General features: G+C 44.9%; 1 protein-coding gene across 1 annotated transcript in view; it reads right to left on the reverse strand.

Annotated features, from left to right (window-relative positions):
- The window catches only part of FSTL1 (follistatin like 1), a 52,989-nt gene that overhangs the window by 8,173 nt on the left and 17,424 nt on the right, over positions 1-27,392 (reverse strand). The window contains exons 3-8 of the mRNA XM_029938719.1: positions 10,356-10,460; positions 8,449-8,578; positions 7,564-7,596; positions 6,084-6,214; positions 1,030-1,148; positions 80-90 (exon numbers count right to left, since the gene is read on the reverse strand). Coding sequence (XP_029794579.1) covers positions 80-90; positions 1,030-1,148; positions 6,084-6,214; positions 7,564-7,596; positions 8,449-8,578; positions 10,356-10,460 — 529 coding nt within the window. The remainder of the gene's footprint in view (positions 1-79; positions 91-1,029; positions 1,149-6,083; positions 6,215-7,563; positions 7,597-8,448; positions 8,579-10,355; positions 10,461-27,392) is intronic.

The following is a 27,392-nucleotide window of genomic DNA, read 5'->3' on the forward strand; positions in this document are numbered from 1 at the left end:
AAATGTTCCTCACAAGAAGACGGAAGTTTCCTGAATGATTCTGTTCACTTTGATTGCCATGTTTTCACTACCTGTGCACCTCTGTGTGATCTAAAAGAATATGGAGGTCAAGAAGGCATCATCACTATCACTTTCTAGAAAGAGAAAGGTTTAGAGAAGTTTTATGGAATCCTAGTTCCCTCATTCTCCCCTTAGCTTGGCTGTGAGCCTTGGTTCAGTCACTTATTACGCAAATGGGCTTGAGCTAGTCCTTCAACTTTTCTGAGCCTGTTTTCTCATCCATAAAATGAGGACAGGGTGCCTTCCTTTAACTGGAATGTTATGAAGATCAAACACTGATCTTGTAAAATGTTATCTAATTTCAAGTTATCAAAATATGAAGGATTTTAGGATATTATACTCTAAGGCCATGGCATCTTACTAAGAAAAAAATCATTCTAGAATCTGGGCTTCATGCTTTCTATTTCTTCTGAACAAGAGGTGCTATTCCTATTTTTAATTCTTGCTGATGTACTGGAACCACACCAGAAGTTTCTTAGGGATTAACTTTTTATTAATACTTGTTCTGGAATAATATCAGAAAAGGACAGGGACATGCTTACATTTGTGACAATTAGGGTTCTCTATATGAAATAGCAGCAATTATCTTAAAAGTCAGAATAAAGCTACTTTAGACTTACAGTTAAATAATATGGTGATGTAACTCCTGAAGATTAACCATTAAAACATTATTACAACACTCAGAAACACATTTACTGTGATGTGACCTTGATAATTTACTTTAAAATTACATTTTTCTACTCCTCGCAAATTATGGCCAAAAAAACACTCACAACTATCTGATCAGATACAATGGCGCTCAATAATTAGTTCATAATGTTCACAAAATAGACCAGACAGAATTCCTATTTTGCTTTTTACTTCTCACTGGCACTAGTGGCCTCTCTGCAGGTAGGAAGGAGTTCAAACCCCCTTCCCTTTCAGGCTTTCACGTCGTGGGCCCCTCCCTGACCCCTCGAGTCCACTCACCTAAGCAGCTTGTTGTTCTCCTGGTCGGCATAGGTAGTGATGTTGATGGCAGTTTCATTCTGCTCCACAAATTTCAGTAATTCACTGGAGTCCAAGCGAGAGTCACCATTATCAACGTTCTGGAAAGAGGATGAAGAGCTCTTTCAGGAACATTTTGTAGATCTGTCTCCCACTCAGCTTGACCCATCGTTGTCTCATCTTGCTCTTGACCCATTTCAACCCTGCCCTGGCCTCAGACCTATAGCAACAAAGGTTTGAAGCCTTGGGGCCCCCACAGAAGGCACCAGCACCCCAAGATGAGAGCCTGAAAGTGTGTGGGCAGAGGCCACTGAGGGCCTTTCAAACCCAGGCCCTGCTCAGAAGGGCAGTGGGAACACAGGCCTGGGTTACCCAAGCAGCCTCAGGTGCTGGAGAACCTTCTGCAGCCTCATCCCAGACGCTGTCCTATAGACAAGTCTCTACTTTAACATCTGGGTTCAAGCCAGACACCAAACCTTGTTCTTTAACCTTAATGAACATTGTGAATCAGAATCTGTGGCAGAAACCAGGATGTGTATTTCTTTTTATTTATGTATTTATTTACTTACTTACTATTGAGAGAAGAGAGAGACACAGCATGAGTAAGGGAGGGGCAGAGACAGAAGGAGACACAATCTGAAGCAGGCTCCAGGCTCTGAGCAAGCTGTCAGCACAGAGCCCGATATGGGGCCTGAACCCACAAACTGCGAGATCATGACCTGAGCCAAAGTCGGTCACTCAACTGACTGAGCCACTCAGGCGCCCCCTCTTTTTTTTTGAAGTTTATTTCTTTTGAGAGAGACAGAGTGTACACACATGCGCACGTGAGTGGGGAAGGGGCTGAGAGGAAGAGACAAATATCAAGCAGGCTCTATGCTGTCAACACAGAGCCAACTTGGGGCTGATCTTGTGAACCATGATATCATGACCTGAGATGAAATCAAGAGTCAGAAGCTTAACCAACTGAGTCACCCAGGTGCCCCTGGATATACACTTCTAACAAGCTGTTTGGGAACAATAATGCAGGTGATCAGAGCTCACTCTGGAAGTCACAGGACCACTTCTTCCTGCTTATTTCCCTGGCCTGCTGTCATGCTTTGCATTCACACTGGTGCACTTCTCACAGCAGTGAGAAGGCACAAGTGAAGGCCCCAAGTTGATAACCTGCAGGGAGAGGTGGTGCAAAGGCCCCCACCTCTCTGCTCTCGGCTGTGGGCCCCACTACAGACGTGTGCAGGGGTCCTCAGCTTACTGACTGCGGGCTGTCCTCATGCCCCAGCTGACATCCAATGAGCACAGGTGAGGGTATAGTGAGCTCAGGCATTATCCCTTCCTTGGCAAGATGCTAAACCTAGATCATAGTCATTTGGGAACATTCAAAATGCCTAGGCCCTAGCTGCTGGAGGAGGGTGTCGATTTCAAGTTCCTATCAAATTCTCAGTTGGATGTTGCTGCTCTCCTAAGTAGTTCCAATGGGGGGAAAATGTTTTATAGAAAAAACTTCTTTCCCATTCTGCCTCAGACTGCTGCCCTGGGAAATATTCAGCATCCCCATGTTACATACAAGGTGGCTCACCAGATGATGTAAGGGATTCTGAAGGGACTCTCCTTCCATGCCTGTTATGTGTCACATGTACTCCACTGTAAGGCTGTAAATCATTCCATGGAATATATAATGACAGGTATGTACAAAACAACTACGTCAGTCCTTGCTTGGTGCCTTTTTATCATTCTTGCCCCAATTTTCTAGGAACAGGTCTCAAATGTTCACCCTGAGGAAACTGCTCTTCACCTTGTGAAGTCTTGATTAATTAATGGAGAGAAATGAAATATGGTCGGCCGGGTGTCATTCTTAGCAGTACAGGACTTTTTTGAATCCAAAAAAGTTGCAAGTGCCGGACAGACAAGAGCAACCCTCACAGACCCCAACACCATCCCAGTTTGTTGAGAGAGTGAGTCTAAAGAGGAGCTGTGCTGCCATGACTGTAGACCCAGGGCCCAGCAGTGCCTGGGGGCGCCAGGTACCTGGTGGCTGCAGCCCAGACAGCCCCAAAAAGGCAGTGCCAAGAACACACTCTTCACATTCCGTAGGGCCACGATCCAGGCCTGAAGCGGGGCGGAGGGCCAGCTTCTGTGCATGCTCATCTCACGAGGGACCAGCCAGGCCTCCCCAGGCCAGTCCTGTATGTGGAATCCACAGAAAAAGAGGTCTGGTACCTGACCCAGGAACAGTCTGGACTGCCTGGGTGGGGATGCTTAGGGGGTCATGATCTTGGACCATGAACCAATCTAATTCACTCAGCAAACCACTTACAAAAGGCATAGTGCCTCTGTATGCCGGCAATTCCAGCTCTATGCCTGCTGTAGCCCCCTTTCTTCTGTCTAACTGTAGAAAGGCAGGAAGATGTGTGATACAAAGCCCATGTCGAGACTTACTGCAAGTTTGGAGACTGTTTGGAGAGGATGAGCTAGGCCAGACACTCACTCACACACAGCATTTGCGGTGACGTGGGGGACATGAAACCAGAGTCAGGGAGATAAGAAGTCTGGCCCCACTTCTGGCTCTGGCCACCAGGAGTCTGAGAGAAGGTGTGTTTATGACATGGCCATGAAAGGTTGTCTCCACCTGCCTGCCCTCTTCATTCTGCTCTGCTTTCACGTAAGAGATCATTAATGAATTACTAGGTGAAGTGAGAGTCTCGTTCTCATCTTATCTACATTCTGATTAGATTTTCTTCTCAACTAATTTTGATGTAAGGAATGCCAGCTGGGCTAGAGGGCAGTTCACTGGCTGAGAAACAGTTTCTGTGAGACATCAGATCTTTCACCAACAGGCAGCTGTTTGCCTAATGGGAAGGAATCTCTCTTTGAAGACTGCACCACACAGGACTCCAATAATCATCAAAAAGTAGATAGTAAAATCCCTATTTTCTCAGAAGACACTGCCAGAGTGTCTGGGAGAAGCGAGCATTGTGTCAATCATGATGAAGCTCTCTTTATTGGTAGGGAGTGAGAATGCCCTAGAGGAAAGCTGCTTTCTCAAGGGGTCTCACATAGGAGCCTATTAGAGAAGTTACACCAGAACAGGTGGAGAGGTGTCAAGGGGGGTGTGGGGCCCAGGTACCTGAGAATCAAATTAATAGCAGGTGTCACTGATGCCTAGGCAAGGTGCCACCAAGGAGCCGCTAAGAATGATTACAAGGTCCCAAGAGGCCCCTTGGAAACAGTGGCCTCTTGGGCCTTAATGGCCACAGCAGCGTCACTGCACACGACGACCTGAAAAATCACTTTCTTCAAGTTACTTTCTGCTCCTGTGCGACTCTCCTGCCTCAGTACTATGACGTGTTTCTGTGTAGATGAGGAACCACCCCATGCCCCAAGGGCCCTGTACTGTTGGGGGCTTGACACAGAGGATAAACTAAGAAGGTCTGTACTTTCTTGTTCACGTGTGACTCAAACACTTGGAACCCAGAGAGACATACTTTCTGCCACAGGAGAGAGAGCTCTCTAAAGAGAGTAACACAAGCAAAGTCTGGAATGACCAAACATCCATTCCAGTATTTCTCCGTCCATGGGTCAGTGAGAAAGAGGAATCCACACACCAGGCTGGTGTTGACATTTGGTGGCCACAGAACTGCCAAGAAATCCTTCATGTGCCTGGGGTTGTCCTGAATCCAGGCAGGTTAGGGCGTGAGTCGGCAGGCCCTGAAGGCACCAGGGAACACGTACATCTGCAGATGGGCATCTGAGGGCATCCACCCAAGTAAATATGTGTCTGTAAGTAAAGGGGGCTTTCTGCTTATGTGGGAATGTGGGTATCTGAACGTTTGTCTGTGAGTAGCTGTGTCTGTGTGGGGTGTGCATCTCTGTATGTGGGATGTCTGTGTGTGTGCATGTGTGTGCTTCTGCTTGTGGTATTTTTATCCCTGGGTGTGATGTACATGTGTGTGTATCTGTGTTCTTGTCAATCAGCTGGAAGAGCACCCTTCACGGCTTTTTCCAACAACTGTCTCAAGCTGAGAATATCCATGCCATGGGAGCCCCGCTCATTGCTAAATCTATTTCCAATCTTTTTCAAAGCAGTATCTCTTCCTATCCCCAGGTGGAACACCTACCTCTTAAATTAAATAATGGACAAGCAATATCTAGGTTCATGAAAAATCCTGGAACCATGAAATGCCAGTCCATTGGCTCTTCCTAGATGAGGAACTCTACAGGCCAGAGACGGTCAAGTTAACGATTTAAAGAAATGTCAGACCATGGGAAGGGGAAGGGCGGGGGGAAGTTGGGGAGAGGGAGTGAGGCAAATCATGAAAGACTTTTGAATGCTGAGCACAAACTGAGGGCTGAAAAAGGAGGGGCGAAGAGGAGGGGGGTGATGGTGATAGAGAGGGGCACTTGTGGGGAAGAGCACTGGGTGTTATATAGAAACCAATTTGGTAATAAACTATCTAAAAAAATAAAAAAATTAAAATCACACCATTTTAATAAAAAATAAAAATAAAAAAAATATAAAGAAATGTCAGACCAGGTGGGAAAGAGGCTAAAGTGGCCTAGGGTGAGATTAAAAGGTTATCAACAGTCAGCTCTCTAAGGTAAAGGGCAGGGGGATGCACACAGGGTAGGGGATAGAACCCAGCCACATGCATGTGCATTAGATCCCAAGGGCTCTATGGCTGGAATCCCACTGATCAAGCTGGCCAGGAAGCAGCTGTCACAGCTTCATGGAACAATGGGGACATGTGATCTGGCAATGGGAAAGGAAGTATCTCTTTGGGGCTGAAGAGTTTTTATTTTATTTTATTTTATTTTATCATTTATTTTTGAGACAGAGAGAGTGTGAGCACGGGAGGGGCAGAGAGAGAGGGAGTATCTCAAACAGACTCTACTCTGTCCATGCAGAGCCAATACGGGGCTTGAACTCATGAAACGGCGAGATCATGACCTGAGCTGAAATCAAGAGCCGCACACTTAACTGACTGAGCCACCCAGGTGCCCCTGGGGCTGAAGAGTCTTTGACCCCAATTCTGGATTACCTTAAAATACTTGTCTAGGATTTCACTATAGTTGCTGCCTTTAGAGAACCAGCCATCTGGAATGATCTCTGCTTCCAGCCACTGGATGATGCGACGCCGGAGCTCATCCCGGTTGGACTGATAGCAAACGACTGCAGGAAAAGGGAGTGAGGTCAGCTGAGCAGTGAGGACCCCAATGTCACCCAGCATCCACTAGTCAGTGCCTAGGGCTCTGCATGGACATCTCATTGAATTTTTACAGCACTCCTGGGACACGAGATTATCACACATTTTACATACAGGAGTCAACCCGGGTACACAACTAGAAAGTGTCTAAACCAGGATTCAAGCTTATGTTCCTAAAATATTTATAAGAATTGAGAAGATTAAAACAGGGAGACTAAGAGACTATGTTGCTTAGGCGTGAAAATGCAAAGCAGAAAAATAAAGGACATTTTCATTAAATAAGGAAGCTGAGGGGAAAGAAATCAATTGATCAATAAACAGCTCTCTTGGTTCAAAGATGCGCCGAAATAATAAGTGAATAAAGGAACACATGACTATATTTTATGCCACCAGACTTTAAATTCTCTCTCTATAGCTTTTTCCTTTTGCCAACTGGGTCTATCAAATCTTTTGCTCACTTAAAATTTTACACTGTCTGCATTATCCTTTGTTCTAAACCACAGAAAACAAGGTCAACAAAGGGCCACGCTGAAACCCTGCTCTGGACAGCTGTTACAAGACACATGGCAGTAACAGGTGGGACTGAGAGTAGGGTAGATGGGGGAACAGAGAACGGAGAGCCTTGGAAAAAGGAAATTTCTGGAAGACAACACATGTTGGGATGTGAAAAGGACCTTGAGCCAGGGGAATGGAAATCTGGGCAATTTTCCCTATTCTGCCACTTCTAAGCTGTGTAATTGAGGGAAATTCACTTGACCTCTCTGGTCAATTTTCCCCAACTATGAGGTCATTACAATAAGGTCTGCCTCACAAGATTATTGCAAAGATCTGAGGAAAAGCATATGCTAAAGGTTCTGTAACTATAACAATGAAATTTTAATTTTTATTCAGAGAAAACCATGGAAAAAGTCCTATTGGCATTTTCAATGATCCTCTTTCAAAGAATATTGTGCATTCTGATTCTGTTAGTCCTGTGACATCAGCATGTCTTACAGAGCATTGAAGGAAAGACTCAATGGCTTTCCTGTCCTTTTAATGCAATCACTACTTAGCAAAAATGGACAACACAGCCAACATTCCACCCAACCAGCTGCTTCAAATGTCAAGCACACACACACACACACACACACACACACACACACACACAATGCAGTTTTGCAGCTTTTCTGAGCTGTGTTGAGGAGTGACCAGTTCTGGGTCACAAGCTCTGACACAAAGATCTTGTGAGCTTCAGCAGGGAATGTGAAACACAAAATTCCTTCATGAAAAGAATTTCCTCCCTAAAATACACACTGTAGAAAAAACAGGCACTCACCTGGGCTGGCAGATGGACTTACAGATTTCTTCTCTGCAAGACAAAAGGAGAAAATGCATAGTGCAGAGTGAAGACAAAAGAACGTTTCAGTGTCTTGCTAGGATTAAAATCATGCCGCAGTGAGGGGGCCACTTGCAGCCTTTTCATCATTTTGTCCTGGATCCCTATCTCCTTTCCCTCCTCCAGGGCCTAAGTGTGGGGATCTTTTCTTCCCTCCTTTGTTTCACATTTTTAGGCCACTGAGTTGCCCTGTGGTATCCTACCTCCTCCTGTTAGGTTTGCAGGGGAGGGCTGGGTTGCTGGGACTTTGAGAATTCATACAGAATCATTATAGAGAGGGATACGGAGAGGAGACCCACCCGTGGGAAACAGTTTGTGTCTCCAGGGCAGTTCAAGACCGAGAGGGGCTGAGTAGGGCTGCTGTTTGGCAGGGAACTGGAACCTAATAAGCAAGGAACTTGGGACTCCCTCCTATCTTACCTGAATGGCAATGGTTTGGGTGTAAAATAGACGCAATATATATAGCAGGGCTGAGAGATACCCAAGTTTAAAAAATGAAATTCACTTACTTTTTAAAAAGGTATAGAATTCATTTAAATACATCCTTGTTATTACTGACTATTGATATGGCCCCCTATCCACTGCAGACAGTACTGGAAACCCCCTTGGAAAGATGATGCAGGAAACCCCGGGCAGAGGCCTGGGCTATTCAAACCCAGTAGGCTCATCAGCGCCAAGAAGGTGCCTCTCCAAGTAGCTGGGTGGTCTCTGCGGCGTTGGGTGCTGTGGTCAAGTGGAAAGAAGGACTCTGGGCAGCCAGGCCACACTGCTCTGTCCTCTGGCTCCTCTGGCTGGAGCTGGGAGGAGTGGTAACAGCGTCCTTACCTTTGCAGTGTCCATCATAATCAACCTGGATTTTGGATCCAGTGAGGCAGGCATCTCGATGTAGCTCACAGTGGTTGAGGTAGGTCTTGCCGTTGCTGCCACACACAGGCCTCTTGTGAGGTTTGCATTGCTGAAACAGACCCGAGGGGGAGGCCTGTGCAGTCAGGGCGCCTCCACACACATGCATCCACACATGCATCCTGTGGGGACCCTCCCTACGAGGGTCTAGGGTCTTTGTAGCCCTGCATGGGGCCTTGTGCTGATCCTGGTTCAGGGTCATCTCTTCTATTCAGTGAAGAAATAGACCATCCTGACCCTATCAAGTTAGCACGAAGGGCATTTTATTGGAAGTCAGAAATTTGGATTCTCTTGTCACTTTTGAGAAAGTCACTCAATGTCTCTGGATGATCTAAGATCCCTTAAAATGCCAACATTCTATGACATAAAAGAGCTAGAGTGGAACGTGGTGAATGTGGAAACCAAAAGGCAGGCAAACACACACGGTTAAAGTTCACCAGGCAACCTAGTTCTACTTTGGCTATTTAAAGGGCCATGGTCATAGGCAAGTTCAGTTTCTTTACTTGTGTGTGTGTGTATGTGTGTGTGTGTGTGTGTGGTTTTTGAAAGGGGGGAAGAAGGAAGCAAGTTCAGGTCAGCCCTAACAAAGGCACAAAACAAAAAGAGTAGGTATAGTGAGTAGAAACAGAATACTGGATCTGGAAGGTAGCCCCATTTCTCCAATTTTATAGAACACCAAAGCCCGGAAAGACAAACTTCATTTAACTAATATTTATTGCTGAGTTCTTCCTAAATGTTCTACATGTTGGACAAATATGGTCCCTTGCCTTCACAGCATCCAGTGGCAACTAGTTTGCTCAAAATCACACAGACACATGTGGTCAGGAGATGCTAGGTCTCCTGACTCTAAGTGTAGGCTGGTGCCACCACACAGGGGCCACCTCTAGTGAGGTCCACCTACAGTTCCCAATGGATCCGGTTTTCAGGTTTCTGTGCTGGGTGATTTCCTGTCTGGGACAATGGATCAGGAACCTTCACCTGGGGACTGAAGTGGGTGTATTTATTTGCAGAAAGACAGATACAGTTCTAGGCTGGTGTTGGCTTGGCAGAAAGGGGAAGGAAGGACACATATCCAGGGTATTTATGTTTGCCTGACGAGTGAGAACTTGTCAGAATCCTGCTTACAAAAGAAGTTTTTCTCAAAAGCTCACACGGCTTTTTAAACTTCACTTAAAAAAACCATGTAAAATCTTCATTCATCTAGTTTTTTCTAAAAACATGCACATCCTTTGACTTGGCAAGTCCTAGTGGGACTCAATCTTCTAGAAATAAAGGCAGCAATGTAAGGATATTTGTACAAAGAGGTTATTTTTTGCAGTGGTAAACAATCCATGAAACAACCTAAATGTCCATCTATGGGAAAATTATTACTTGGATGTGGTTCAATTACAAAATACTTATTATGATCCATTTTTGTATAAAATAAGGGGCAACCCTGTATGTGTATAGTAGTATAAAAAAAAAGTGGAGTAATATATACCAAACCATTAACACTGGTCATCTCAGACTAACTGGACTTGAAGGTTATGGGGAAGATTATTAATTGTATGTTTATACAAATATCGGTATTATTTGATGTCTATAAAGCAATTGTTAAATTTGTAATTTAAATCTTATAAAACTAAACATTTTTTAGAAAAGAAAAAATATCCCTGCATTCACAGTAAGTTTTCAATGTCTGGATTGAAAACCTCTGTCTTTCAGATAAACAAGGTAGGCTTTTTTAAGGACAATGACATGGTTGGCACTGCTCAGCTGACTAGCAGCTCCAGCAAGGCAGCCATATTGGCCTTGGCTACTGTCCTCTGGCTCCTGGCCGCAGGACTTACCTCAATGCAGAGGCAGGTGGGCTCTCCCTTCTCTGTGACTGCACATTCCCGGCCGGCTCCACAGAACACATTGGCACAGATCTTGGATTTGCTCCTTAGTTCTTCCTAAAACACAAAATCACAAAGGAAACCACATCACTGAGATGAGGTCTTAATGGCATAAGCCAACAGATGGCGACTATCTTTCAGCCTCAGGTCTTGGTCTGGAGTTGCAGCTCATGGTTATTGAAGAGTTCTGAAGTTGCTAGAAGCTGTCCCCAACAGCCACCACCAGACTTGCCGGCACTGCTCCAGCTCAGGCCCAGCTACCTCTGGGTCCCTCAGATTGCTTAAAGAGCAAGAGTCTCTTTCTTATGTGTTTCCTTTCTTTTAAAAATGGTCATCAAATATCTCTTAAATGTCAACACTATAGTATACAGCTATACTATATAGCTAAACAGGCGCAGTCTCTGTCCTCAAGCAGCTCCATGGCTCTCTGAGGAAACGCACAAATCAATAGACATTTAGGAAGCACCAGAGAAGCGCAGCAACAGGAACGCCAGGAGCCAGAGCGGGAAAGGAGAGCAGGACTCAAATGAGACTTTCTGAAGATAAGCTGCCTTGACTAATTTCTAAAGGATAATAAGAGTAAGCCAGGCAGAAATAGAAACATGAAGAGAAATATGGATATCTGAAGGACCAAAATCTCACTAAGTAGTGAGTGATATTAAAGTCAGTATCATTTCAAAAGGCAAAAGGATAGCTAAACCATTGGAAACTATTATTCAGTATGGTCTTGTTAAGACCCTGTCCACGTCTGCCTCTGGCTTCAAGACCAAGAGGGCCAAACCATCGGAGAGCCAGTAGAATTATCCTCAAACCACTTAAGGTCAGTCATTCCTGCTCAAACATGTGCAGCAGAACCTACAGGCAGGGAATGGTCCCAGTCTATGCCACTGAAAGGAGACTGTTCCTAGGCACTAATCTGTTGGTGACATATTCCTTCTCTCACATTAATTGATGGCTAAAAGGCAGCCTCACGTCATTGGTCACAAAGGCCAGCAGCAGTGTGGTTGAACAAAGGAGAATGTGATTCCTCCAGCCTCTGTCTGACTGCTGAGCAGGCAGTCACCAAAAGCCGAAGGCCCCTACCCACTGGGGTAGCACTAGCTGTGACAAAACCAACAAAAATGACAAGAGCTGTGGCTGAGTCAGTAAAGGCAGAGATAAAACTTCAGATCCCACCCCTCAGACCATGTCTACCATGTCATGCAGAGAACTCACACCCACAAAGCTTGTAATACTAAAATTCTTGTAGTCTGTAAATGTCTCATATCTAAGAATAGGTCAAAGAAAACAAAAAACAAATACTGAGAGCTGAAAGCTGCTCCCAATACAGCTGGTCTGCTGCCACCTGGAGGCTGCTTTGCAAATTCCATAGTATTATTTTCTCTCCTGAGCCATCTTGCCTGACATGCAGGGATCCCATTGGTCGAGAAACTCTTGCCATGCTCACATTTCATTGGTTCATATGCTGTTGCTAAACCCTTTCTTTTTTGGGTGTTGCTAAGGAAAATTCTATAAAGCTGGCAGGCAGGGGGAAAAAAAAAGGAAGTAATCCCCAAAAGGCTGAGATGACTGGAGAGCCTGCTATTTCCTAAACTGGGCGTGGAGATAAAATCAAGCATTTATTCTCTGAGCAGGGCCCTCTTAACTGTGCCTGGGAAGGGAAAGTAGCTCTAAAAAGGAAGAGGAAAAGGCTGATGACCAGTGTAAAAAAAACCTCAGATAAGACTACCTTCTCCTCTCCCCTTCATGAAACAATACTCTAACCAAGAGACACAAATACATCCATAAAACGGCATGCTCACACATATATCTACACTCAAACAGCACACCAGTACACAGCTCCACAGGCAGACCTTTATCAGTTAGCTGGGTGTCCGTAACTAGCCACTTTAAATCTTTGAACCTCAGTTTCCTCATCTGTAAAACAGGGGTAAATACCAGCCCTGCTTTGTGAAGATAAAATAGTATATTTGGAAGGGCATCATAAACCAAAAAGCAAGCAGAGAGCTTTCTGCACAGTAGCCCGTGGCATGTAGAGAGTTCCTTTTATCTTATGTTGTTTTTAGTGAATATTAAAAAGAAAAGCTTTCACTTTCAGGTTGAATTCAATGGTAGTCATTTTTCAGAATAGTTCTCAAAAATCATTTGGAGAAACACTCTTTATTTAAAATAGAAAGTCTAATATTTGAATAGTACAATTAAAATTTACAAAATGTTTTCACACATATGATTTCATCTTACTGTACAAATAACCCTGCATCTTATTGTACAAATAACCATGCATATTATTAACCTCATTTTATAAATGAGGAAACTGAAGATCAGGAAGGTCAAGTAACTTGCCCAAAGGTCCTACTGCTAAAAATGAGAGGAGCTAGGATTCCAACCTGGATCTTTAGACAATAGGTGATTAAGTTCCCATTTATAAATACCTGGCATTCTAAGTGATTCTGATTCTATGTTATCTTATTTAAGCCCTATGAAAACACTGTAAGTTAGACATCATAACTCTCCCCATTTTATAGATGATGGAATTAAGCCTTTGAAGTTAAATACCTAGAAAATGACAGTGCTAGGATTCTACCCAACCAAAGGGAAAGTAGCTCCTTTATATTTGATTTACTTTCATACCAGGAAATTTAAGATTAAAGAGATTAGGACAGGAGTGTGATTTGCATAATTAGCAAACATGAGAAAGTGCTTAAGAGTAGTCAGAGAGCTGGGTTTGAGCTCCCGCCTCCCACCTCTGCTCCTTACTTGCCATTGCTGTGGACAAAGTACTTTCTTTAAACCTCAGTTTCCTCAGGAGTGAAATAGGAATGCTAATCCTTGCCAGTGGTGTGTGAGCACGAAAGGAGATGGATGAACTGCGTGCAGCAGAGTGCCTGCTGCACAGCTGAAAGCTGCCATTGCCACAGATTCTCAGTTTCCTCACGGAGCGCTGTTACCGCCTCGGTGGTCGGTCCCCACCCAGCCTCAGTTATCCAGAAATGATACTACTGAGTGTGGAAGGGCTGAGTGAATGGAGAAAACCTGGATTCCTTCCTGCTTGAGACCAAAGAGAAAGAGGGCAGCGCTAGTCACACAAGCATTCCTCTTTGCAGGTGGCACATCTGTCAATAGGTGGCAATCTCTCTCTTTGTCTTGCAGAACCCAAAGCCGCAATGCAGAGACGCAGCTTGGCTCCTGCAGCTCCACCCTCCCAACCTGGGAGATGTGGGGCAGGAGGTGGGACAAGCACCCCACAGGCGCAGGCAGCAGTACAGAGAACCAAATTGTTGCCCACTTAAGAATGTCCTACCCAAAGTTCCCAGTCCTCTCCAGTTCTTCCCATTCACAGGCATGCTTTGATGCAGAAAACAACAATGAACATTTTCTACCTAGAGGTGGCCTCTGTGTAGCATTGAAAGCCCTTATCCAAGCCCTAGCTTCTCAGGGAATGGGAGGTCAGGAGCACCCCTGAGGCTCCCAGAAAGTTCCTGAGCATGGTCTTACCCCTCTGCCGGGTGGAGGAGGACACCTTGAGATAACATGTACATGGCATAAACATGCTCATGGAACAGGGAAATCAATGGCTGCCTGGTGGGCAGGGGTGTGGTGAGTAAGGCAGAAAGAGGCAAGGCAGCAGGTGACATGGTGAATGTGGTACTTTGGAATATTAATTTGTGTCTGGTCCCTTCCAACTCAGAAACTAACTCAAACTGCGGGGCAGCCTGGATAGAGGCTGGAGGTAGGGGAACCCGCCAGGTGAAAGACAGTGATCTAGCGGGCCTGGCAAGGACCTAGGGTCCAATGCTAAGATTAATTAGAGCACCTACAACTGAGTGAGGCTCTTCACAGATATCTGTCCTCACAACGCCTTGTACAAGTTTCTGTAGCTTTGCTCCCATCTAACAGATGGGAAGGAATTTAAGATTCAGAAAAGCTCAGTTACATACAGAGGCCACATGATGAGGGAGCGCCGACTCAGGACTGGAAGACTGGTCAGTCTGACTGGGAAGCCTCAATATTCCCTTACAGGGAACAGTAAGGGAAGAAGGTATGGGCAGAGGGGACAGCTACAAGGGCTAGCACAGGAGGAGGCCACACAGCACCATGCAGTTCTTCTAGGAGTGAGGTCCCAAGCCTGTGTGAGAATTTCATCCATGTACAGACAACCACACTGGCACATGGATATGCTCTAGGAGTATGGGTCACAGTTTACGAACCCCTAAGTCTGAGTGTACCTGTGAAAATGTGATTGACTGAATGGGATCAGGGGGCATGTTCTGAGGGTGTGGACACTGATATGTTGATAAAAGCTTTCAAAGGAAAAAAACACTGGGTTTCTAGCTTTGACTTTCTGCATCATTTTCCTGACCTGCTGCTGTGCTCTTTTCATTATGCGTTGCAAGTCACGCTCTGTTCACAATGCAAACTTCCCGTGGTAAAAGACTGCCTGGGAACATTGCTAACTTTTACTAGGAAAAAACTTCCTCCCTGAACAACTGTCAACCATTGCATAGTAATAATGATGCTTTATACTTGGATAGCCGTTTTGATTTGTCTGTTACTTTTTACTATCATTTTTGATTCTCAAAACTGTTTAGGATAGGCAGGCAGAGGTTATCTCTTAAAACACTGCCAGACTTAACATTCAATGATGAAGAAGAAACTGAGGCTCACAGCTACATGTGACTGGTCCAAGACCTCACAGTTGCAGAGCTGGGTCCTGGCCTGAGGTGTCCAGACCTAATTCCAGGCCTCTTTCCACAAACCATTTTGCCTCATTACAAATCAAAGCTAGAAAAGATATTGTTGTAGATCCAAGGTCTGAAAAAATAAATTCGTTTTGCAATTAAAAAAGATCCCTTGCAAACAAAGAGCAGAGCAAGTTATCTATCTGCAAAACCACCAGTAGAGGTGATGGTGTGTCTGACCAGTAGAGGTGATGGTGTGGCCGACAAGTATTAAGTCTGAACATAAGCTACACTTTGAATATTTAAAGAAAAAAAAAGTCTTCTGAAGTAAAAACCATTTCTGGAAGAACACTGCTTTGGCAAGGGAGGAGGCTTGTAAGCAAAAAAAGCATAAAACTGTCAGCCTAACAAATCATTATTTCACTAAAGTGAACTGGGTCGGCTCTGTACCCCCCATCATGTTCCTCCTTCCCAACGTTCTTTAAAAAAACAAAAACAAAAACAAAAACAACGGTCCTACTTATGACAAGGTGGAATGTTGGCTCCGCTTGCCACTACTTTGTGACAGAGCGGCTTTGTTGATGTGAGAAAGGCTCTCCTTGCTTTGCCAGAATTAGTCATGGAAACTTCACAGGAACACCAGGGCCCCTCAGATATGCTGAGCACCGTGGAGCTGGGACAAAGGAATCCACAGGACTGGGGAGAGGAGGAGGAGGCCTGGGTGGGGTGCAGGGTGGGGCACTGGCTGCTCCCAGGCAGCGTCCTGGAATGGAACCCAGTAGGACAGGCTTGAGAAAGCTAGACCTCTTCAGGACCTTGAAATCTAGCTGGAGCACCACGTGACCCTGTTCAAGTTCTTCCAATTCTTTTTCTCTGAAAAGGAATATGTTGCTGCATCCCGCATATTCCAAGGAAAGAGCTGGAAGGAGTAGCGATTTCTAGCAGCTGCTCCGACTCACGTGGCAGCGGCCTCTCGGCATCGACAGCAACCGTGTGCCGCATGTATCTGTGCTCACAACCAGGCCTTCACGTCAAGGTTAATGCAACATGGCCAGATCTGAGTTCTGAGGAGCCTGAAAAGCTTAAACAATCTAAGGCGCCCCCCATGAGAAAAAGAACACAGGATATGACTTCAAAACTTGGGCACAGGGCCTTGGGAAGGGGCCTTGGGTGCAAGGTCTGAAACTAAAGCTTAATTAGCTCACAATAGATCTGACTCTCCACCAACCCTATTATGTTCTTCATAAACAAGAAAGCTTTGGGCTTTTAGTCTACTGGAGCCCTCTTTAATATTTTATACACATATAGCTTATCTCAAGTGAACTCCAAGTGTCTGCACATCTTGGCTTCTGACACACTCACCACAGTGCCCTGCCTGAGAAAATTCAAAATAAATGTTTTTTTTACATTAAATTTCACTGGGGATTTGCTCAAGTTAGTGTCAATGTCAAGGACCAGTGACAGTGGCACTCAGGATGTCTGGGGGAAGGAGTGGCTGGTCTTCATGACATCAAAGTAAGGGATGCATCTCCCCAAGACGACTAGTTTTAGATAAAAAACATCTACTGTGGACCTGTCATTTAAGAATTACCTAAATCTGGGGTGCTGGGGTGGCTCAGTCGGTTAAGTGTCTGACTTTGGATCTGGTCATGGTCTTGCAGTTGGTGAGTTCGAGCCCCACATTGGGCTCACTGCTGTCAACACAGAGCTTGCTTCAGATCCTGTTTCCCTCTCTCTCTGCCCCTCCCCTGCTCTCTCTGTTTCTCTCTCTCTCTCTCTCTCAAAAACAAACAAAAATTAAAAAAAAAAGAACTACCTAAATCTCCTTTGTATTAATTCCTATGTTTAGCTTCTAGTACAGCTTATGGGATAACATGTTCCCGACATTTTCTTCTCATTACGTGATAATGCATTTTGTGTCTGGAAATTACTACTTTCAAATTTCAAATGGGACAAGGCTGTTTACCTTAACCATTATCTTTATTATCTGACAGATTCTGTCACATTCTCTAAGTGCTTGGCTTGTTAGAGGGAAGGATCTAAACTGCCATCTTCCTAGGGAAGCCCTGTCACCTTCCTAGCTGCACATTCACCATCTCTGGAATGCCACCCACTCCTATATGAAGGCCTTTCTTGAGGTGGCCCAGCCCCAGCGTGGCAAACTGGGTGATAGTTTCTACAGAAGGATAAGTTCAGTTTTCTGTAATGGCCTTGTCTAGTCATAGTAGAAGTATAGCAGCATTTAGTAAACACAGTGTTAGAAATACGTTAGGCCCTTTCACACAGGACTGAGAAAAATCTCATACAGGTCTAAGAGGTCTGAGAAGTCATCCCTGTTGGCAGTGAGGGCACCTTGGCTCTCATGCCTTCAGAGCATGGGTCACAGTAATGTGCTAGGGTGTCCTGGGGGGCACCATGCTGTCTCTCCAATTAGGCACATCCAGGGACTCTACTCTGACAGGATCTACCAGGATCCCCAGTATCTGTCTACAGTTCCGAGTGATCCCTGGGAGCTCCCAAGATATCCTGTCTTTTGTAAGGCCCTAGTCCTACAGTTGAACCCTTCAGTTTCTTTAGAATTCCTTGGTGGGACCTTTCAAGCCAAACCACTCTTTGCCCTGTATTAGTCAGTTAGGTTTGATCATGGTATTCATTTTCTATCCTCTAACCATCTGCCTCTAAGACTTGTCCACTTTATTTTTTATTTTTTAAATGTTTATTTATTTTTGAGAGACACAGAGAGACAGAAGCATGAGCATGGGAGAGGCAGGGAGGTAGGGGAAACACGGAATCTGAAGCAGATTCAGGTCAGCACAGAGCACAACACAGGGCTTGAACCCACCAACCGTGAGATCATGACCTGAGCTGAAGTCAGATGCTTAAATGACTGAACCACCCAGGTGCCTATATTTATTTAAAAAAATTTTTTTAATGTTATTTTTGAGAGAGAGAAGCAGAGAGAGAGCGAGACAGAGGATCCTAAGCAGGCTTGGCGCTGTCAGCACAGAGCCCAATGTGGGGCTCCAACTTACCAACTGTGAGATCATAACCTGAGCCAAAATCAAAGATGGATGCTTAACCAACTGAGTCACCCAGGCGTCCCAAGACTTGTCCATTTTAAAGGACAACGTAGGGGTAGGGATAGTCCTATAGTCTTCTTCAGTAAAGGCCAGGGCAAGTAACTAAAATCCACTAGAAAGCATATTTGAGAAATGCCTGTAAAAACACAACGAGAACAACCTGTGACCAGGGTGCTATAACCTCCATGTAACAAACCTCGCAGGCGACGGGATACAGCGGCTCCCTTCAGAGGAGTTTCTAATCTCACTGGGGTGATGAACACTCAGAAATGCAGATCAGCATAGCCCTGAGTAAAGGGAGCTAAATCCAGGAGATGGGGCTTCATGGATGAGATGGGGATTCAAGCTGAGCCGTAAAAAAGTGGTAGAATCTGAATGGGAAAACTGTAGGTTTTTGAGCAGAAGTGCCTTAAGACTACGTCAGCAGTGGTCCACGGGAAGACGTGGGTGAGGAAGAACTGGCGCCACATGGAAACCAGGTAGCAAGCGCCTGGATGATGAAAGTCTCGTGTATGGTGGTGGCACAGATACAGAGAAAGAAGGAAATTCAGGAGAAACCCAAAAGAACACTGGGGTCTGGCCACACACCACATAGAAGAGAAGGCGAGAAACAAGAGAACCAAGATCATTTGCTTTGAGGGTCTGGAAGGTGGCTGGCGTGTCTGCCAGAGATGGAGACTGGGCAGAGGCTAAGTCTGGAAGGAGTCAGTGATGATGAGTCTGTTATTCAAGTGATGATGAGTCAGTTATGGACTTTAAGTGATGATGAGTCAGTTATAGACTTTCAGTCTAAGGGGACACTAAAACATCCCACTGACTGTTGAAAATAAAGGACTAGAGAAGCACATCCGGTCATGAACCATGTAGGAGTAAGAAACAGGGCCAAGGGGAACACGTGAGCTCAGGAAGAAAGGGTGGGAATGGAGGGCTGAGGGGGGCCAAGAAGCAGGAGGAACAGGTTGCTAGCAGCCCACATGGGGGCTCTCTGCAAGCTAGAAAAGTTGCCTTCTCCTCTGGGCAGATGCGACCCCAGACTGGCTTACAGGGCTCAGGAATCAGTGCAGGTTGGACTGCAGCCCCCTCCACCTTCCCATGCAGTGAACAACCTGCACAGCTGTTCTGAGGGCTCTGAGGGCAAAGCAGCCAAGAAAGCAAAGCAGTCACATTCAGAAAACTGGGAGCAAAATCAGGACATCTAGAGAGCTGGATGGTGATGAAATGGATGATGAATGCCATTGTATGAGAAATGATTTGGCAAATGTTGGAATGAAACAGCAAAAAAGAAAACAAAACAAAAAACAACCTTTAAACCTCTGTGGAAACCTGAAGCAGAGGCCAGACCGACAGGCAGGGAGGTCCTATGTAAAGAGAACTAATACAGGAACCTAGAGAGAGACCCTGAACACATCTCTCTCTGCCTCCAACACTGTGTGACTTAGGGCAAGGCCTGATTTCTTGGGGCCTCAGTTTCCCCATCTATAAAAGGAAAAAATTGTAGATGATGCCCATGTCCCTTAAACTGTTAAGATTCTCTTAACTAGAGGGGTACCTGGGTGGCTCAGTCAGTCAAGCGTCCAACTTCAGCTCAGATCATGATATCACAGTTTGTGAGTTCAAGCCCCGCACTGGGCTCTGTGCCCACTCAGAGCCTGGAGCCTGTGTATCCCTCGTTCTCTGCCCCTCCCCTGCTCACACTCTATGTCTTTCTCTCTCAAAAATAAATAAACATTTAAAAATATTTTTAAAAGCTTCTCTTAACTAGAAATCACAGAAGTTTGCCATGTCAGATGTTCCTGAGTATCAAACTTTAATCTTCCAAGCAAGTTAACCTAGACAGCCAAACTACAGACTGGTTATGTACAGAGCCTCCTGAGAGTGTTTTCAGGGTTTCTGTTCGGTTTGGGTGGAAGAATTAAAGTTGGCTTTTGTAGTCAAAGAATTTTCAGAAGCAATGCCTTTTCTCTCTCCTGGGTCATGACAGAAGAAATCAGAGGAGTGGTAATGGGACCCCGCTTGAGTCGCCTGATTTCACTCTTGGTTAACTGGTTGGAACCCTCTTCTCCCTTTGAAAGCCATTAAATGACATTTTTATTCTATCTGTGTTTGACTTGCAAGAAAAAAAAGGTGGGGGGGAGAATGGCTAAAGGAAATTCACAAGAGATTCACAATTCTTCGTTCCTGCCAAGAACCTGTCACTGAAGTATGTCTGGGACGGCCAGGGCTCCCATTTACTCAGCATCCTCGCTCTAATTATTTCCACATGTAGTTCAAGGCAAACGGTTGATTAAAAGTTAAAAAAAAAAATCCCATCCCCACACCTACATCTCAATACGCTCCATTAAAGAGGGAAGACAGCTCCAGGGCAGCTATGGGAGAGCTCCGAGAGAACCGGGTTTGGAAGTGGCCCCTGCGGTGCTAGCCACATCTGGACCAACATCCCTGCACATCCCTACACATTCCTGACACTCCATCCCAAACCAACCCTCCACCTCCCCAAGGTTCCCCAAGCACTGAACCAAACAGGATTCACATTCTTTGAACTTCTGAGTGGAATGTAGGATTTATTCTCCTTTGGTAGAAGGCAGAAGTATAGATGTAGGTTAAGAGCTACAAGTTCTCCTCTCCACCCCTTTTGCCCTGGGCTCTTCTGAATTTAGGCAGACTCTGGGTAGTTCCCGATACCACACACTAGAGAAGGAATCCAGGTGCCAAGAACACGGTTCCTTCCCCAAGCTTCAGAGCAGTCCCCCCATCTGCAGCTCTTTTCCATTATCCCAATTTGCACGTGGCTCCCCCTAAAGTTAACCCACTGTTCCCCAAGGCGGTTCACATGATCTACACTGATTCAGGTGGCTGACACTGTCAGCTACTGACATCTACTTGGCCAGATTTAACAACGTCTTTGCAGTGACTCAGTCTTCTTCCTGTCTTTTGGGTGACTCCATTGTTTATGCGGGCTCAGGACTCTTGGTCTCCTCACCTCCAGTAACCCTCACTTCTAAAGTCCTCTGGCTACAGAGAGCTTCAGGAGGTTATCCGTGAGTAGAGCAGGTAGCAGCAGCAGACTAAAACTAAAGGGTACAGGGCACCTGAGGTCCTACGTTTTGAAATGAAAACTCATTACCCTTTGAAAATGTCAGCACCATGAAGTATTATCAGATGCTTCTTTAACCTTCAAATGGGCAGAGAATGTCCCACAAGACCAGCTAAAAAAATAATGTCACCATCTGGGAAGTCTGATTGATTGTCTGAATTACACAAATTCTTCCTGTCCTTCAAGGCTCAGCTCAAGTTCCACAACTCCATCCTCAATGACCTTTCCCTTTCGACTGATATGAACTGCTCCAACCATCTCTGAACTCATTTTGATCACTTTTTAGAAAATGCAATTGATTATGCAGAGTTCAGCTTCCCAGCTGAACTAGGAGTTCCTAGAGGCAAAGGCTTAGGTTTTAAAGCCTCTCACAGGTCCTGGCATACTGCCCTGTGCCACTTAATCGACCTTTGTTGAAAGTATCAAAGGGTGACTGAGCCACATAGCTCCAAGGCCCTAGAGCAGGGGCAGAAAGTCCCTGGGCCAATTCTTCTCCTTGGGGTTGCCCCCTTCAGGATTAGGTTTCTGGGGGAAATAGCCTAAAGACACCACCCTTCTGCACCTGGCCATAAATATTCAGCCTGGGATATTCCTAATGAGAGATGGTCTTAGACCCACAGAAAGACGTTGGTGTGTGTGTGTGTGTGTGCGCACGCACTGGTGAGGTGGACAGGAGACCAATGGAGGACTGAAATGACTTTCAGTCACTTCCTTTGTCCTCAATTAATGTATAATCCAGCAGACACGCTGAGGGAATGACACCGTAGTTGGGGAAGGACTACAGAAGAGGAAGCAATGTGGCAATGTAGGATACCTCATGGGAAGGCAAAATTATGTGGGACTTCAGAGTGTAGGGTGGGGGTCATCACAGAGCTGCCTCACACCTTGATGACCTATACAAGAAAGACGTAGAAACAAAGATAAGCATGACAGGCCAATAGAAATTGTGAAAATGACCCTATGACCCAAGGCAGCTGTTTTATGTTCACTCTCCTTAGGAACCTTGCTCCTACGTTGTCATATGAGGTAGAAGGTAGATGGTCAGCCTCCCTAAACATAACAAAAAATAAATGCCTTATTCTACCCCTCCTCCATGTGCCAGCATGTTCTGGGCTCCAACCATTCCCTTGTGGCTCATCTACAAGGCTGACCTTACAGCAGGCTGGAATACACTGAAATGTGAGTTGCCAGGGAAGGGCTAGGCCATTGCTGTGCCCAACTGTTTTATTTCCCAGGGTGCTGGGCATCTTAAAAGAAACTGTGATGTCCAACCAAGAGCTGAGGCGATTTGACAGATGGAGGAGGCAAGAGAGAAGATAGCAGGGAGATTAGGACTGACTGGAACAAAATGGAGCAGAGAGACCCAGAGACTCAGCAAAGCATAACAGTATGAGTCTCTACTTTAAAAACACAGACAAAGCCCTGGGATTCTACGGGCAGTGTGGCTGCAAAGCAGCTGTCAAGTTTCCAGCATCCCAGCAATTATTCTCCAGCCTGTGGAATGCATAAGGGGTTAAAACCCAGCAAGAAACTCCATGCTAAATGAAGTCACCATATGTGTGGCTCGGTATGGTTCTAGGAGAAGCAGACAGATGTAATTAGAAGTTCTTAAGACACTGTGTTGCCATGGCAACTGTCGGCCAGGAGAACCTGGAGTCCGAGGAATAGTCTTCCAAGGAAATGCCAGAGGCAGGCGGTGTTCATCAGGCTCCATGGGCAGGGTTTGTTCCCCTGCTTGTTCCAATCCTACCCTCGAGGACCCTCCCCATCCAATTCCTCCTTGTTCCCACTTCCTACGCCCCAGATACACACCCAGAGCTATTCCAAATGCAGATGAAGCGATCCCTTCAGATGGCTTCTGAAGGAAGGAATTAAGGAGAAGGGGATTCTTGGGAGAATGTGTGGAGGTGACATTGTTCTCTGGTCCCAGGGGCTTTCTAGATCTTAGATCAGCAGGGGAAGCTGCAAGCTTACTTTACATATCACTATGGAGCCCAGCTCCTGCATGAGGTGGATGCTGCATGGGTACCACAGGACAAGCAGGGGTGTGTGAGCTTGAGCGAGGGAATGTCAGCTCTTTGTAGAGCAACCATACACTTTATCAGCCAAACTGGAACATTTTTTAAAGCAAAAGGGAAACCTTTAAAATAGACATACTTGGACAATAGGCATAAACTGTGACATCTGGTCACCCTAATTCACAGGCTACCTAAGGGAAAAATTACTAGTTTTATTTTATGGAGTGGAAATTCTAACCTGGTGTCTATGAGCCCCCAGAAGCCCAGCTACAGATCTGGGGACTTGACTTTTCTAGGACATAACCTAGGAAAAGTGAGAAACTCAAAGAAAGTAGTAGTCTGGGCATGAGCTGCTTCCTTGCATTGCAGCCTTAATCTCCCTTGATTCAACTGCCATAGGAGGATGTTCATGGGGTTCTGCTCTGCAAAGCTGGGGAACCTGGGCTAATGGGACCACTTTCCTTCAAAATCTTGGTCATTACAAATCCTTCCAACTGATTCTCTAAGAGAGAAACATTCATTTCACGCAATGTTGCCAAAGAGAGATGATTCTCTATGGATTTATGGCTATAGTGTGGTCAATAGAGTATGATCATTCCACAGCAGAGAGATCTCATAAATCTCCCCCTGAAAAGGGGACGTTTCCAGGTGTGCATTCATACACACACTCCTTAACAACAACCAAAAACAGTGGTTCAGGATTCTGTGGTCACAAAACCCAGGGAAAGCTTAGACTCTCCCCGGGAACTAGCAGAATGACTGTATTTTAGACATAATACAACCAGCCCAGAAATTATGAGACTGTGGTTCAGCGACAGCTCAGTTACAAAACTGTGAAATGTTTAGAGGGTAAGGCCCACCCAGGGTGCATCCCCTAGTAGTTTCTCAGGGACTTTGGGAATCACAGCCATTTGATTAAAGTTCCTGGTACAGGACAACAATGACTAGTAATGGTCCTCTTCTCTCAACCTTGGCTCAAGGCTGGGAGCCACTGTAGCCACCTTGTCTTATTTGCCTGCACCTAAATGCAGATAGGTTCTAGACTGTAGGCTGCAAATCTCTGGGCTTAATGTAGAGCTTCCCCAAGACTTTTGGGTAGCAATAGGGTTCCTTACTACCTGTAATCATCAATTACCACCACTGCTCTCTGCTGGGCATGTGTGCCGGTAAGTTCTGACATCCACTGCAGGTCCCCTGGATTTTAATAGTCTAGTTTAGAGCAATATTAACGCTTTTGGAGCAAATCAAGAACTACATATCATCAGTCCCTTTGAAAAAAAAAGCAACACAGTAAACACAAATTAATCTGCATTTCCTTAGCATTGTCCAAAGTGGAATTGGACAAAACCTATTTCCAAGCAAGTAATAGAGCCACAAAATATTAAACATCAAGTTGGATGCTGGGGACTCAAGGAGGAAAGCCGCATGTCCCCAAGAAAGCCACAGGTTAGCACAGCCCATGTTCCTAAGCTGCTGACAGTTTAGATGAGGAGATGGAGTGCAAATACATGGAATTTTAAATAACAACGCAATCTAATAAGCAACAACTCCAGTCAAGGTGTAACTACATGTGATATGGTTAAGTGACAAGTGTCTAAAGCAGCACTGTCCAACTGAACTATCATACCAGTCTCACAGAGGATTTGCAAATTCCTAGCAAAATTTTAGAAAGTCAGAAGAAACAATTAGTTTAATAATTTGTTTTACTTAAGCTAATATAGGCAAAATATTACCATTTCAGCATATAAACTATTAGTGAGATGTTTTATATGCTTTATTTCATATGAAATCTTTAAGCCTGGCATGCATTTTATACTTCTAGCACACCTTAATGGGACTAGCCGTACTGCAAGAGATCAACGCCCGCTTGTGGCCGGTGGCTTTTCCTACTGAACAACCTGGCTCTAATAAGTTCTGAGTGCTGACATATTCCTGAGGGCTGAATTGAGGAGGAGAGTTTAGGTAGAAAAAGTAAGACTCTCTTTAACTAGTAATGTCTTGTAAGTGGTGTATGTCATTGAAGTCATGGATGTTTGCACACCTGGGTAAGGCAGCAAGCTGGGCTGCGTCTGGGACCAGGACACTAAAGTAGTGAATAGCCAGTCCTCTGAAAACATGCAGGCATTGTGGCCACTTCAGTTTAACTGACTGACTCTTTCTTTTAATGCCTATGGACAAGTCACTGGACCCTTCTAGTCTCCTTTATAAAATAAAGTTTGTGCCACCTCCTTTAGTACTTTGTATGGCTTTGTATTTTGAAATTTCTCTTAATACTTACTCTTTTCTTTGTTTCTGTTTCTTTCTTTGTTTCTCTCTCTCTCTCTTTCTTTTTCCGTCTCTCTCTCTCTTTCTTTCCATAAAAGTCCATGGATAAATTTGGCAATGTAGTGGATGTTTCTCAAAGCTGTTTTTTTTTTAGTTTCTTGGCTCAACTGCTACACTCTCTTGCTGCCAACTTTCAATAATATTACACTTACACACACGCGCACACCATTTTAGTGCTTGGAGATTAAAGTCAATGAAAATATGCACATTCTATTCTTCTTGAGACATTCCTGCCTTGCATTCTTTCCCTGGAGCAGCTGGGAAGTCACAGCTGGGGGGAAGGAGTTGTAAAACCTACTTGTGCTGGCCAATCAGGCTGCATCTGAATCAGGGGACCTGCCAATGAGAGACTGCCAGGTATTCGACTCTACTAGCAAAGCTCCCTATTTTTGCAAAGATTAAAATCTTGTGAGACTTTCAAACTGTACCAACAATGCACAAAGACCTCCTTTCTGTTCAATATGTGTTCCCCCAAGGACCACATTAGAAACTCAACACAAGAATCTAGTAGCTTAGTTGTTACAGATGGATTATCATTAGCAGTAAAACACTAAGGATTATGTAGCAGTTTAGTTCTCAAAGCTCTGTTCTTCATTTTTAACTGATTAAACACTAGAGGAATGCCACATACTTAACTGCTTTTGGTTACCCTGACTGCACTGAAAAGTGGCACAACATACTCTGGAAGTCAAGAAACTGGTCTACGGGTCAAGAGCAAGGGATTAGAGAATAAGGCGCAAGTAAGTAGGGGTGTCTACTCCCTAAGACCCCATCTACTGCTGATCACTTGCCCTTGTTAGGCCTTCCCCTGGATAAAAGATCCTCTGAGATTTAATGTGCAAATCCAGTGACACTGTTTTGCCCATAATGAGGACAGCACAACTGTCATTCAAATGAGCAGGAGACAGAGCAAGAACAGAAAGTTCTCCCAAAAAATAAAGGTCTCAGCAAACGGTGAGGTCAGAAAACAAAGTGGCCAGAGGCTTTGGGGCAAAGAACCACCAACAACAGAATTTAATTTAATGCTTTATTTTATATTCTTTGGGATATTTGTTTACTCTGGGAATGATGCCCAGTTAAATCAGAACTGCTGATCATGGAAGGAAAGAATAAAAATATTTACTATTCAGTAAGCCTCTGCTTCCATTCCAAATTCACCTGGAGCTGAGGGAATCAGAATCCAGGTGTCAGACTAAGCAAGTCCAGCATTACTACCATGTCCAAGGTTAAGCAAAGTGTTGATGGGCAAATGCTATCAACCATCTTCCCAGGTGTACAAATACTACAGAATCTCACACAGAGATCAAAAGTTACAGGCAGGATACTATGCATCTCCTCATATTACACAGGAGGCATGTGGATTCATTAATTAACCCATTTGACCAGTGGATCAATAAAACAAATATTTACTGAGCACCTAGTATATGCTAAGTTCAGTTCTAGGTGCTTGGATTCATTGGTGAGTAAGACAGAGAAGGATTATATCTTAAAATACATATTCTAGAGAGAGGACAGTGAAAATAAATACAATGAACAAGATAGTTTCAGGTTGTGATGAACGTTTAGAAGAACACAGAATATGTTTGACAGAGACATCCAGGAGAGGGGACACCACTTAGACTGAGTGAGGGAACGCTCTCTGAGCAAAACCTAAGAATGAAAGGAGCAGATCAGACAGCAGGAAGAAAAGTGCAAAGGTTGTTCATACTCCTAGAACAGAAAAAGCCCAGTGTGGCTGAAACATAGGGTCTAGCAGGGAAAGCAGTGAGAGGTTAGCTGGGAAAAGCAGGCAA

The sequence above is a fragment of the Suricata suricatta genome, chromosome 5, assembly GCF_006229205.1.
Source record: "Suricata suricatta isolate VVHF042 chromosome 5, meerkat_22Aug2017_6uvM2_HiC, whole genome shotgun sequence".
Taxonomy (NCBI): Eukaryota; Metazoa; Chordata; class Mammalia; order Carnivora; family Herpestidae; genus Suricata; species Suricata suricatta.